Below are 13227 nucleotides of genomic sequence, written 5' to 3' on the forward strand. Positions count from 1 at the left end.
GTCACGCTGCAAAGCCCACCAGGCAGTTAATGGACATGATGCTGAGAAAGCACTCTCAGGTCTTCCCAAGAAAGACAGGGGAAAACCCAAAGGACCAGAAAAGAAACGAAGATATTAATTTATTCTGCAAATTCTTGTCCTTCCATATAAAGAGATTTCTTCCAAATATCTGATTCCTGTGATCACAGTAGAGTTATCCCATGCCCTTGCCTGGTCTTGTCAGGATAACCATTACAAATTGCAAGGAATAAATATGTTCTCCAAGCCTTGCAGCCTACGCTGACAATCTGTCCAAACGCAGAGCCGAGGGGGAAGCGACGTGGCTTTGGCTGTACGCATCCGTCTCTACCTTTCACTCTTCCCACAGACAGGGTGGAAGTCAACAAAAAAACATCAAAAGCTAAAAATAAACGACTGGGCAATTGCTCAGAGAACAGGGTTAAGTGTGCATTCCCTCCCCCTCTATCACGTCCAGGTGGAAGGCATTGAAATTAAGAGCTCAGACTGAGGAATAAAGCAAATAAAAGGGCATTGCAAAAATATGGAAAGCTGCTCATCAGTAAAACCCTATGTCCAGAACCAAACACGGTCAGCGTTTAAAGAGCACATGATCAGAAGGCAAGGAGTCACTAATGCATATTGTCGCATGTGAGAAATAGCAGTGCTGGGTTTTCTCAATGCTCAAAGAATTCAGTGTCGCTCTCTACAAAATGACGTTATGCCTTCTCTCAGAGGGGTTCACATGTTCATCCCCACAAGTCAATCGAATCAGTATTTATTAAGATCCACTGTACGCATTTTCCTATGTTCTACTGGCAGGGTACGTAGCATAAAGATGAACGTGGCTGACACACAGGTGTACATACAAAAACCACTTGTGTGAGTTAATATCATTGTCTATAGAAAAGGTATAATCCAAATGAACTCCAGATTTGGAAACATCAAGAAAGCCAAGACTTTATTATCTACTTGGTTTTCTTCTTGTTCTTTAGGTACTGGTACGGTTTTTTTTAAAAAAAAAAAAAAAGCACAAAACCCTTGATTTTTGATATCTTACATATTCAAAAAGAGATAGGTCAAATAACAGTCAGTTTTTAACTCTTTTACAACTTCAAGATGATTTGTCTAACCCAGTTCTTTTAGAAATCGTGATATCTAATTGAGAAAAATGAGGCATTTCATGAATACAAATTTATTTTACACCACACATTTATAACAATTACCTTTTAAATAAACAGAGCTTTATATATATAAAGAGAGTAGGCATGGCAGAGGATTGTGGATTGGTTACATCTTTCTGGAACCCTCAGCATCTGATTCCTTTCTCTAGTTTGGAAATGTGAACACCGAGAAGAGTCTGATCCATACACCTCGGTGATGGCAAACAGTAGTGTGTTCCAGCTCCTTTGAAACTTCAGTCTATTCTCCAACCAAAAAGAGAAAGCAAGAGAAGCGGCATCCCAGAGTGCGAACCAAAACACAACCATCCATTAGCACAAATTAACACATCACCAGTGGTCTCAACTAGAGTAACTGTTTCCCAACCTGTGTACTTGGCCCTGCAAGTAGCTTTCCCTTCATTACAACATTTAAATGAAAATCAAACCTTTGATGAAGTTCTAAACCACAGAATGCCCTAAGATTAGTAAAATTCTCAATTTGAAATCCCCCCCCCCACACACACACAATGCTCTGACTTGGTGTCAGATGATCCAGGCTGATACACCACACAAAAGCCCCTTGGTAAGCCTAGGATTCCAGCAGTGTATGCCACCTGCATATCTGCTGGCCTTTGCTTTCCTTCATTTCCTCCCAGTGCTCCTGCTCCTCTTCCCCACTGCTGTTCTGGCCCAGCGCGAGCCAGCCAATCATCTCTTTCCGCTTCATAGTGCGCCTGCTGTAAACGGCAATCATCAAGGTAACATCAGAGAGCTGGAAGAGGGCCACCTGGAAGACAAAGGTCTCTTTGTAGACAGGGTTGGGTTGGCCGCGTCGAATGGATGTCTTGCATCGGGACATCTCTTGACCCACGCAGTTGAGGAGGAAGAGTTTTCCGTACGTATCTACAGTGAAAACAAACAGGAAGAGGGTGAGACAAAGTCTGTGCTTTCTCCTGCACTGGCTTAGCTGTAATCTTCACATGGGCTGCAAATTTCTCCTCGCCATGGTAGCTTCAGGTCTGGACCACCACGTCATGCATGGATTATTAAAGAGAAGGAGTATTGCCTGAGATGTCTGTCTATTGTTTCACACAAGTCAGTATGGTACATTATGAGGTTCGTTAGAACCTCTGCTTGCACAGAGTATGTATGGAGGTACACAGAAATATGTCCAATGGGCTATGGTCATCCAGAAAGAACTTCATTTATATAGCAAAATGAATATGCCTTCTTTTTCTCCACGTGTGGGATTTTCATTCAGAGTCAAATCACTGTTTTCTGTCTAGGTTGAAGAGTGTTTTCTCTTCTTGTTCTCCTCATAGTCCACACATTCTCTGAACCATCTCATGCTGGAACCCCAGCCCACAAGCTTCACCCCCTCAACCCCCTGGGCAGGCTCTCAATGCCCTGATATCCAGTGACAATCCACCTTCCCTAACTGATACCAACAACACTTTCTTTAGAAGCCATGTGCTCCACTTCTGCCAGCACCCAGGTTGACCCTACCACAGCCTGGTTTCTCATCCACAGACTGCCAGTCCCTCAGAGGTAAAGAGAAAGTTTACCTTACGCATAGCACAGTAGCACAGTACCTCCATGCCTGGCTTAGTTCCTAACCGGGGCTGGGTTTTCAACAAATGATTTTATAATGAACATCCATGACTAGACAGAAAGCCAGACCTTTGTCTCTTTCAAGCTCATGTTTTCAAACAATGAAACCATGCAAGACCTCCCATTTTAAAACCCTCTACACTTGAATACTACGAAGCAGTGACTAAGGCCTTCTTTTTAGTTACAAAAAGGAGAAGAAAGCATCCAAATTTTACTAACATCATCTACTTTGGCTAAAATTCCTGAATGAATCATTACAAAGAAAATTATCCTTGAAAATGCGTGTTATCAAAATCATTTCACTGATCATTTTTGGACTTTTAACTAAAACTTTTGCTTCTAATCTACATGCATGCTACTATTAAAAAAAATCAAAATGTTAGGATGTTGCCTAAGGTCCATCATTCTTTACTTTCTGTTCAGTGCGGGCAGAGAGCTTAGCATGTACAACTTACTTTCCCATCAAGTCACCAGGCAAACTCTTTGAAAGTGTAAACCCAGATCTCTGTAATTTCCTCTCAGAGCACTGTAAGGTAGGAAGCAAATTACAACCCACAGTTTTCTTTGTACGTTGATCTTTTTTCCTATTCTGGTTTGATGTGTTATTTTATGCACTTATCTGCTGAGAAACACAAGGTGTGAGATTACACTTCAGGTGTGAAAACACTTCTCTGTCTCAGAAACAGGGCTCTCCACTCCTCAAACTGTTCCATGGAAAAGCTGTCAACAAACCCACAATGGGGAATGAGCCTGTGCTTCCGCGGATGAACAGCAACAGGGACCCGGTAGGAAAGCTCACTTAAGGCGTTGATCTGCTCAGGCAATCCTGCCAGTTGGAGCAGTGGGGATGGAGTTAATCTTTCAAACAAAGACTTGCTCATTTTGTAGAGAACATCCTGAGCTTCCGCCTGTCCCAAGATAGGTCTCTAATTATAAGAAAGGCCACTTACCGCTAACCTCACCACTTACTCTGGGGTGTAGGTACATGGCATGGAATGATGAACATTTCATAAACAACACCATATACAGTCACAGAACCAGAGGAAGATATATCACACAGTTCAAAGAGGGAAGCTTTACTCAGCACGCCCAGGAACTCCTGCCTGGGTGAAACTGGCAGAGACACAACCTGGGTCTTCTGGGGTTCCACAACTGACGCCAGTGAGCACTATTTTATTTCTTTGGAAGTTGATCACAGAAACTAAAACAACATTGAACAAAACTTTATCTTACAAAGATTCAGAAATCTTTACAGTGTCTTTAGTACCCCAGATCCATCATCAAAGGCAGAGTGCCTTAACAGATCAGTGACTTTATCAGGTCATTTGTCTCATGGCATAAAGGAAAATGTCACTTGTACCCTAATATTTTGAATGTTCAAAGAGCAGTGTGTGTCTAAGTTAGAAACAGAATTGTAGGCAAAAGTCTGAAAATGATCAATGAAGTGACTCTGATAATATATTTATATTTTATTTATAATAGCTAATAACCCAAATTTATCAAGGCACAAAAGCATGTCATTTGAAGCACAGAAGGCATCATCTACCCCAAAGAAGTCACAGAAAGAGCCCACTCAAATCACCTGCCTGCCCATTTATAACCCAATACTCTACCAACTACTGCAGAGTGAGTCTCCAGGCAATGATGCACCAACAACTGCAGTGTGCCTTCAAGGGATAGTCTACCAACTACTGCAGAGCAAGCCTCCAGGGATGCTACACCAACTACTGAAGAGCAAGCCTCCAGGGATGTTGTGACAACTACTGCAGAGTGAATCTTCAAGGGACAGCCTACCAACTACTACAGAGTGAGCTTTCAAGGGATGCTCTACCAACTACTTCAGCGTGAGCCTCCAGAAATGCTGTACCAACTCCTGTAGAGTGAGCCTCCAGGGATGCTGTTTCAAATACTGCAGTGAGTCTCAAGGGATGTTCTACCAACTACTTCAAAGTGGGCCTCAAGGGATGTTGTTCCAAATACTGAAGAGTGAGCCTCCAGGGGATGCTATACCAACTACTTCACAGTGAGCCTTCAAGGAATGGTCTGCCAACTACTGCAGAGTGAGCCTCCAGAGCAGAGTTCTGGGAAACCAGGGCAAGTGAAAGGGAGTTGGCTATTTAACTCTCTGTTCCTTTTTAGTAGACTAATACTTTTAAAGCATTTTTAGATACATATAAGAATACAGAAACTAATATCTCATGTTCCCATTTGAGATAGCTAGCATTTTTCACTTTTGCTACAAATATTTTATTTTTTCTTTTAATAAATAAGAAGTTAGGTATAATGGCTCACATCTGTAATCCCAGCACTTGAGAGGCCGAGATAGATGAGCTATGAGTTTGAAGCCAACCTGGGCTTACATGGTGGGTTTGAGGCTACATAGACAAACTCTCTCAAAAGAAGCCATATTGAGCAGCACTGTTTGGCATGTTCAACTACTAAAGTTAGCTCATCGCTTCCAATATATGCTTTTAGACATTTACCACATGTAAACAAAAGAAATCCAAAATATATTTAATGGCACTTTTGTATATTAACATATTTAACACTCTAGTGTATATCTTCGTGAAACTTTCATATTTTGATAGCCATGTAGCAGTTTCATGATGACAATATATTAATATTTTACCATACAGTAGACATACATTGTCAATGAACAGCAAACAAACATCTTTAAACGAAAACCTGCCAAAGACCACTATTACAAGCCATCTCAGTGGAGGACACCAGCTTTGTCAAGTGCTCTCCTAGGCTTGCAATTCCACACATGACACTATGAATATGTGTTATGAAAGAACATACCTTTGATAAGGCTTGTACGCTTGGGAGACATAAATACAATTAGAATATAACACAGCCAGTACCCAGATAAATATATTTTTCCACTCAACATTCAATTTTAAGTTTTCTCTCTCTATTTGTGAGACAGATGAGTTTATTTCCATATGTACTGCTCCAGTGTATCAGTGAATCCCAACGTGCTCATCCATTTTCTCAGAGACGGGATGTTTGTTTGTAACAACCAAGGAACGCAAAGGCTTCAGCATTCCACCTGCATTGTATTGATGTGGACGGATGTCTGTGTTCTCTGAGATTCTAGAGGGAAAAATCTTTGCCGCTTGTATTTACTGACAATATTTTCTCCCTGTCAGTGGCTTCTCTTCTTGCTGTTTTCACAGCACCTTTCTTAGTATTGTAAAACTGATCGTGAAGTTTATACATGTCTTTCTTTCCAGGGAATGCTTTATTATTTACTAATTTTTGCAACCAGAACACCCTACTCAAACCTCATAGTCCTCTTGTGCTTTGTTCCACAAATCCTAATTTTTCTCCCTTGATCTTTAATCTGGCTAAAATTAATGTTTTAGTGTGAGATAAGAAGCTATCTATTTTTTTATATGAGAAGCAATATTTAGTACATTAATTAGCAAAAACAATCACAATGACCAGTAGGTCTCCAGGGTTCAGGCTTGGTAATATTTATTATAATCAGCTTAAATTATGTCTGCAGTTTTGGATAATCTCTGGGTCATGTTTAAAAACGTGTCTTTAAGTTTTCTATAGGGTAATTGTTATGTACTCTTTAAAGCATTACTTTTAGTTACTTTAAGTTTCAGCTTGTTTTAATTGGCTCCTGGTCATGAATTTTAGAATCATCCTGTCAAGTTCAAAGTTTCAGTAGCTGAAAGTGTTTGCTACCAAGCCTGACAATATGGTTTCAATTCGCCAAACCCACACAGTAGAAGAGAACAAATTCTCTCAAGTTGCCACCCCCCAGACACACATACACGATTAAAATATCATTTAAATTTTTTTGTATTGGAACTGTACTGGGTATATAGACTAATGTAGGAAAATCTGTCGTTACAACATACGCAATATCTTCATCAATGAACATGGTGAATCCACCAACTTATCAATTTAGTTTTCTTCTGCTGTTTTTTTTTCTCCCAAAATGTTTTCTATAATTTTCCCACTTGCTCTCAATTAAAGTTGTTCTTTGGTAGCTCAGATGATATATTGTCATTATAATACTAATATTCTTAAACTTCATCTTATAACTTTTTCCGATGTATTTGAATACAACAACTTTGGTACAAGTATTACTTCAAATTCATACAAATTGTGAGATATTCTTGCTTTAATGCAAGAATCAAATTTTCTATATATAATATTAGCTTCGTCTCTTCCTTTAAAGTTTTACCTGTTTTGTTGCTGTATCCTATACTGTGAAGCTGCCTGGAATGTCACTGTCAGGTTAAGAAATTTCCCTCTGGGCCCCATATTGATAAATGTACATCCTTCTAAGACTCTCTTCGTACCAAGGAGACATGAAGACTTAAAACTAAACTCCCGTAAATTCTTGCCAGTCAGACCCCAGTTAGGCTCCACTCATGAATGCTACCCACAAGAGACAGCAAAGCAGAAGAAAGTAGAAAATGGAAGCATTAATGGTTGACGCGGAAAAAGTTTTGTCCAGTGTGTATGAAACTCTGGAGAAAGACTCTGTGTACGCACAGGGCAGTCCTGTGAAGTCTGTGCTTCAGACTCCTAAAAACAGTTTTCCCGGCGGTTATCCTCCAGCTTTGCAGTGACCGAGCTTAATAATAAACATCCTCTCACACGATGTGCCTAGATCATTCTCTGCTTTCAAGACAAAAATCTGATGGACACAGTAACTGGTAATCTCCACAGGAATAGCGCCATCATGAAAAGCAAGTGTGAGAGTTGACTTAGAAGTCACAGCCAATTTATGAAGAATGAATAAAGGACAGGAACAAAGGAGAGTGGCAATCCACCCCCCAAGAGGGTACAACTCAGAAGGGAAAGCACACACCCGATGGGCATGTTACTCTAGGGATAGAGACTCTGCAAACTCCAGAATTTACAAGTATGTATTTTGGTGTGGTTGGCTTAATTTGGGTGATAAGAGAGAAAAGATGGTCTTGGAAAAGAACCAACTCATATAGAACTGAACCATATTTGAGGAAATAGCATAAAAATATTGACCTTTCAGTATTTAGAAATTTGATTGTTTTACATCTCCAAATAGTAAAAGATTTATTTTTAAAGTTTGTGCAAAACAGAGGGTTGCTAAAGGTTACCAGGTGAAAGGCATTAATTAAGGCTGTGGCCTTCCAGACAGTTTGACCTGGCTGGCCCATGGGTCTGGGTTCTGAACAGCCTATGAACAACACTGTCATCTTCAGTCACCTCTACAGTCAGCCATTTCCATTCAAGTACAATCCTCATACAGCCTCTTCCCCTCCAGATGAGGGCAGGGACAGCTAGCGGGCTGACCAAGACTGTAACTACCCAGGACCAGAACCATTGTTACGAGTTGGCCCATCCCAACCTCTGTGCCATCTATGATCTGCTAGACCATGTGAAGGGGTCAGTCAAGCAGACCTCAAGCCGCAGGATCCCCACAACACAGGGGAGCAACAGGACACCCAAGAGGAGCTTCACTGAGAGCCCAGCATGGGTAATGTAGCAGAAACCAGAGGCCTCGAATCAAACTCTTTGCAAAGAACACTTGCAAGTAAAGATGTATGGACAAAAGGGTCTACTGCGTGACTCCTGTGTCACACTACAGCTTCCATAATGAGACTGATTTTTTCCTTTTTTCCTCTTAAATTTATTTTGAGGGGAGGTTTCAAGGACAGAGGGTGGATATGAAGGGACAGGGAAATCAATGGGATCGAGTTGTATGATGTGAAAGACACAAAGAGTAAACAAACCATGCTTTCAGGGATCATCTCTAAATTCGGTACTAGAGAGTATTTTAGGTTTATAAACGAAATTTGGCAGAAGGCCAAGAAAGTCCCCATATAGTCCCTGATCCACATACCTTGGTCTCTTAATAATATCTTCTTTCTGATTATTTTTCTTTGAACATGGCATCAGTTTAAACAGTCGGTCTTGTATGGCCTATTAATCTGGTTTTATAATACCCTCTGATACCTTTGTAATATATTTTTTCAGTACTTAGAAAGTTTAAAAAAAGTAATTCTGAGAAAAAAAGAATAATCCTCACCATTCCTGATATTGCTATGCCTTAAACACTGTAGTAACAACAGCGTGGCAGGCAGATCAATGGGGTGGAATGGACACCCTGCTAGAAACCCATGCAGCTACAGCTGCCTGATTTTCACAAAGATGGCAAAAACACATATTGTAGAAAACATAGGCTTTATCAGCAAATGGTACTGGAGAAACCAGAGCTCTGCATATGCAGAAGAATGAAGCTAGATCCCTGTCTCTCGCTTTGCACAAAAATCAATTCAGAATGGATAAAAGACCTTAATGTAAGGCCTGAAACTGGAGGTGCTCGGGGAAACATGGCCTGACCTAGGTGCAGGCAAAGACTTCCAGAAAGGACTTTACTAGCCCAGGAAAGAACGCCAAGAACTGACAAGTGAGAGTGTACACGAAATCCCACAGCTTCTGCACAGCATCGGTAGCAATCAAAGGAAGAGGCGGCCTTCAGAACACAAGAAAATCTTTACACATCTGACAGAAGCAGCTAAAACATACAAAGAATTCAATGAAACAGTGGGAAACCAAACAACCCACTCTATAAATGGGCTAATGAAATGAGCAGGCAGTTCTCAAAAGATGAAGTGGAAATGGCCAACAAGCACATTAAAAATGTTCAACATTGTTAGCCATCAGGAAAATGGAAATCAAAACTACACTGAGACTCCGTGTCCTCTCATTCAGACTGGCTGTCGTCAAGAGAACAAACAAGAGATGCTGGAGAGACTGGGGAAAGGAAAACCCCTACAAACTGCTGCTGGGGGTGTAAACTGGTACAGCCACTATGGGAATAAATGTGGAGGTTGCTTAGAGTGCTAAAAGTAGACCCAGGCATATAACTGAAGGATTGCAGTCAGTAAACCACAGAAACACTGGCGTACCATGTTTATTCCTGCACTGTGCCCAAGGCCCTACCTAAGGAAAAAGCAGCAGATATAAATAATAAGACAACCATAAAGAATGAAGTTGTGCTGTTTGCAGTAAAATGCATGTAACTAGAAGTCATCCTGGTAAGCAAAACAAGCCAGACTCAGAAAAACAAATACAGTGATTATATTTAATTTATAAATCTTAGATTTTTCTATTCCCAGAGCAAAAAAAAAAAGTCTATGTAAATATGTCATGAAAGTAGAAACAAAAAGGTCTAGTAAGAAGGGGGAGTGGCAGAAAGTTGTGGGTCTCAATGTAAATGATAAATTTAGATGAAAGCGTCCTTTTGAAGCCTACTAGCTACAATGAATATCAAATCAATATTACAATAAATGTTCAAATAAAATCTACTGGCTTAACCATTTTTTTCTGTGGGACTGAATAACAGTGTCATTAAGCCATCTCCACCACCCATCTCCAGAAGTCCTCCAAAACCAAAGCCTGAAATTTTAAGCACATTCAACACTACTCTCCTCCCTCCCTCTCCTCTCCACCATGGCAATGCAGCCCTCCTGCCTGTCTGCACAACTCTCGCTCCTCTAAATACCTCACGTGAACAAAATCACGCAGTCATGTGGGAAGGTCATTTGTGGATCTGTTGTTTCATTGGTAATCAATAAAGAAAACTGCTTGGCCTGATAGGACAGAAAATTAGGTAGGTGGAGTAAACAGAACAGAATGCTGGGAAGAAGGGAAGTGAGGCAGACGCCATGCCTCTCCTCTCCAGGTCAGACACAACCAAGCTCCAGCCCAAGATGGAAGTATACTAGAATCCTTTCCAATAAGCCACCACTTTGTGGTGCTACACAGATTACTAAATATGGGTTAAGCAAGATATGAGAGTTAGCCAAGAAGAGGCTAGATATAACGGGCCTGGCAGTGTTTATATGAATACAGTTTGTGTATTGTTATTTCACGGGATAAGCTAGCCAGGTGGCGGGGAGCTGGGTGGCAGGAACGCAGCCCTCACCTCCTTCTACAACTCAGTAAGTTTCATGTGCCTTATTTACCTAGTGTGATGTCTGCAAGGTTTAACACATATTTGGATTCCCTTCCTTGTATAAAGCTGAACATGTTCTGTTTTAATGTATTGCCTATATTGCATTTTCCTGGTGAACGGTGATGTTGAACATATTTTGATACTACTGATGGCCACTGGTATATCTTCTTTGGAAAGATAAGCCTTTTACCCATTTCAAAATCATACTTTTTGCTATTGAGTATTAGGAGTTATCTATATATTCTCTGCATGATTTTTTTTATAAATAATGATTATTATTTCTGTTTCTTCATTATTCTACAGTCATCTATTCTTTAATCTCTGTGTGAACATGTGGGTGAATGTGTAGAAATGTATAGGCATGTTCATATGTGTGGATGTGTACCATTGTACATAGATGGAGGTTAGAGAGCAGTCCCCACCTTTTACCTTGTCTGACACAGGTGTCACCAGGCCATCTGACACATGAGCTTCTGGAGACGCTCTTGATGCCACCTCTGCCTCATCATAGGAATAGTGAGGTTACTGTTCCTATGCTTCCACGTCTCAAGTCTCATGGATTCTGAGGATCCAAACTCAGGCCCCCATATTTGCACAGCAAGTGTTTACCCACTACGCCATATTGCCCGTCCCTGCTGTTGCTTTCTGATTCCCATTTGTCTGTGTTTATTTTGCTGCCTGTGCCTTTAGTGTCAAGTACAAGAACTCATTGCCAAGTCCAACAGTGTGATGATTTTGCTGTTTCCCTCAAGGAATTCGCATTTTAGGCCTTATGCTGAAGTCTTTGATCCTTTCCAAGTTGACTTTTGTTTATGATGTTAGGTATAGATTCAACTTCATTCTTTTGAATGCATTCAGTTTCTCCAGCCCCATTAGCATGTAATAATATATATATACATATACCGCTAAGTGATCTAAACATCTTTGTCAGAAAGCATTCAACCATATGTGATCATCTCTTAAGCAAATGAAGATCTTAGAATCCTTTGATTGCCAACTCTCTTCCCATCCTTCATGTTACATCTGCCTCGGATCTGACTTCCGCTCTGCTGTTTGATTCCCAACACTGGCCGTGTTTACTACTGCTCCTGTTTTGTCTGACACAACCCATGCACACTCACTCCGCTGTGAGTATTTGTCAGCTCCTTTCTTCATTCCTCCTTCTTGCATCTATTACTTCACTCTAACTCCTCTTTCTCCCTGAAACACAGGATTCTCTATTCTTTCAGTTATTAATCCTGTTCAGCATTCAAGATAAAGTCAATTTTTCCTTTGCTCAGAGAACGAGGTGTTATGTTGTTTACCTTGTCAGACTTCAGTATTAGTTCGGGGGTTCAGAAGTACATCTTTCTCAGTTAGTTTGCCCGTATTCCTCTATCAGTAGCCATGGTTTTAAATGTCTCTATTCAGATAGAGTTGACACACAATGCTGCCTTTTCCTGCTGCTTTTAAGATTGTTTTCATTTGACTAAGCTTGTGTCTTTCTGGCTGGCTTGAACTTGCCATGTGACAGACGATGACCGGTCATCCTTTACCAAGTGTATGCACCACTGTTCCTGACTGAGGCTGCCCTGAGGACCAAACTCATGGCTTTGTGCATGCCAGGCATACATTTTATCGGCTTAATACACCTCCAGGCCACTTCTAATAATTTCTGACTTTATTGTGACAACTGAGCCCTTCTAGAAGAAAAAGAATCACATAGGCACTTGGTAAGTTAGCACCATATCTCAGTCTTCATAAGAACTGACAATTCTTATAAGCACACAGTGGCTACTAAAACACTGTCAAAATGGTTCTCAAAGAAGGCCTAGGCCCCATGCATACCTGTTTTCACTGAGGTCTTTTCCCTGTGCACTCTATTTCTATACTGCGCCCTTAGCTTTCACGTCTTCACGGCCAGCAACAGGCAGCATAGGTTTGCTTTCCTGTTTTTCTTTCCTCTGCTATTGTCATGCCTAACGAGGTTAATACAGTGCTGCTGCTAAGTATTATCATTTGGGTTGTAATTATCACACGTGGCTAATCGTGTGCACGCTGAGAAGCTGGGGTGCTTGCTGGCTTTAACTGGAGGGGATGTCTTAATGATAGCTTTTGACAAGCCCCATTGTACGGGGGCTATATACATATCCGTACACAGTGCAGAAACACACTGTCGATGAAGGCGGAGCGGGGATAGAGAAAGGGAAGTCGCCAGCAGAAGAGATGACTTCTTCAAAAGATGTCACTGCTTGCGTGTCTGTGGAGTCCCTTTGTTAATCTTATTTAATAGAGAAGGAAATTAAATTCGGAGAAGTTCAATCAAATGTCAAGGCCAAGCAATAACCGGGTGGCAGGCCTGCGCTAACCACAGGAGATGCGTTAAACCTCAAGTGAATTGCTTTTCCGGGAAACCAAGTTCAAAAGACAATCAAATGTTTCTGACTGGTACTGATTGACACCTTAAGCAAAGGAATCTTTACAAAAACATGGGGATTTCAGAGAGCT

At 40.9% G+C, this 13227-nt stretch overlaps 1 protein-coding gene across 5 annotated transcripts in view; it reads right to left on the reverse strand.

The window, feature by feature from the left end:
- Positions 1 to 1017: 1017 nt before the first annotated feature.
- Syt16 (synaptotagmin 16) overlaps positions 1018 to 13227 on the reverse strand; it is a 234854-nt gene continuing 222644 nt past the window's right edge. For all 5 annotated transcript variants that reach the window (XM_075948757.1, XM_075948756.1, XM_075948755.1 and 2 more), the window contains one exon: positions 1018 to 2063. In XM_075948757.1, the coding sequence (XP_075804872.1) occupies positions 1750 to 2063 (314 nt within the window). In that variant the 3' untranslated portion in view covers positions 1018 to 1749. The remainder of the gene's footprint in view (positions 2064 to 13227) is intronic.

This window comes from Microtus pennsylvanicus, chromosome 14 (assembly GCF_037038515.1).
Source record: "Microtus pennsylvanicus isolate mMicPen1 chromosome 14, mMicPen1.hap1, whole genome shotgun sequence".
Classification (NCBI taxonomy): Eukaryota; Metazoa; Chordata; class Mammalia; order Rodentia; family Cricetidae; genus Microtus; species Microtus pennsylvanicus.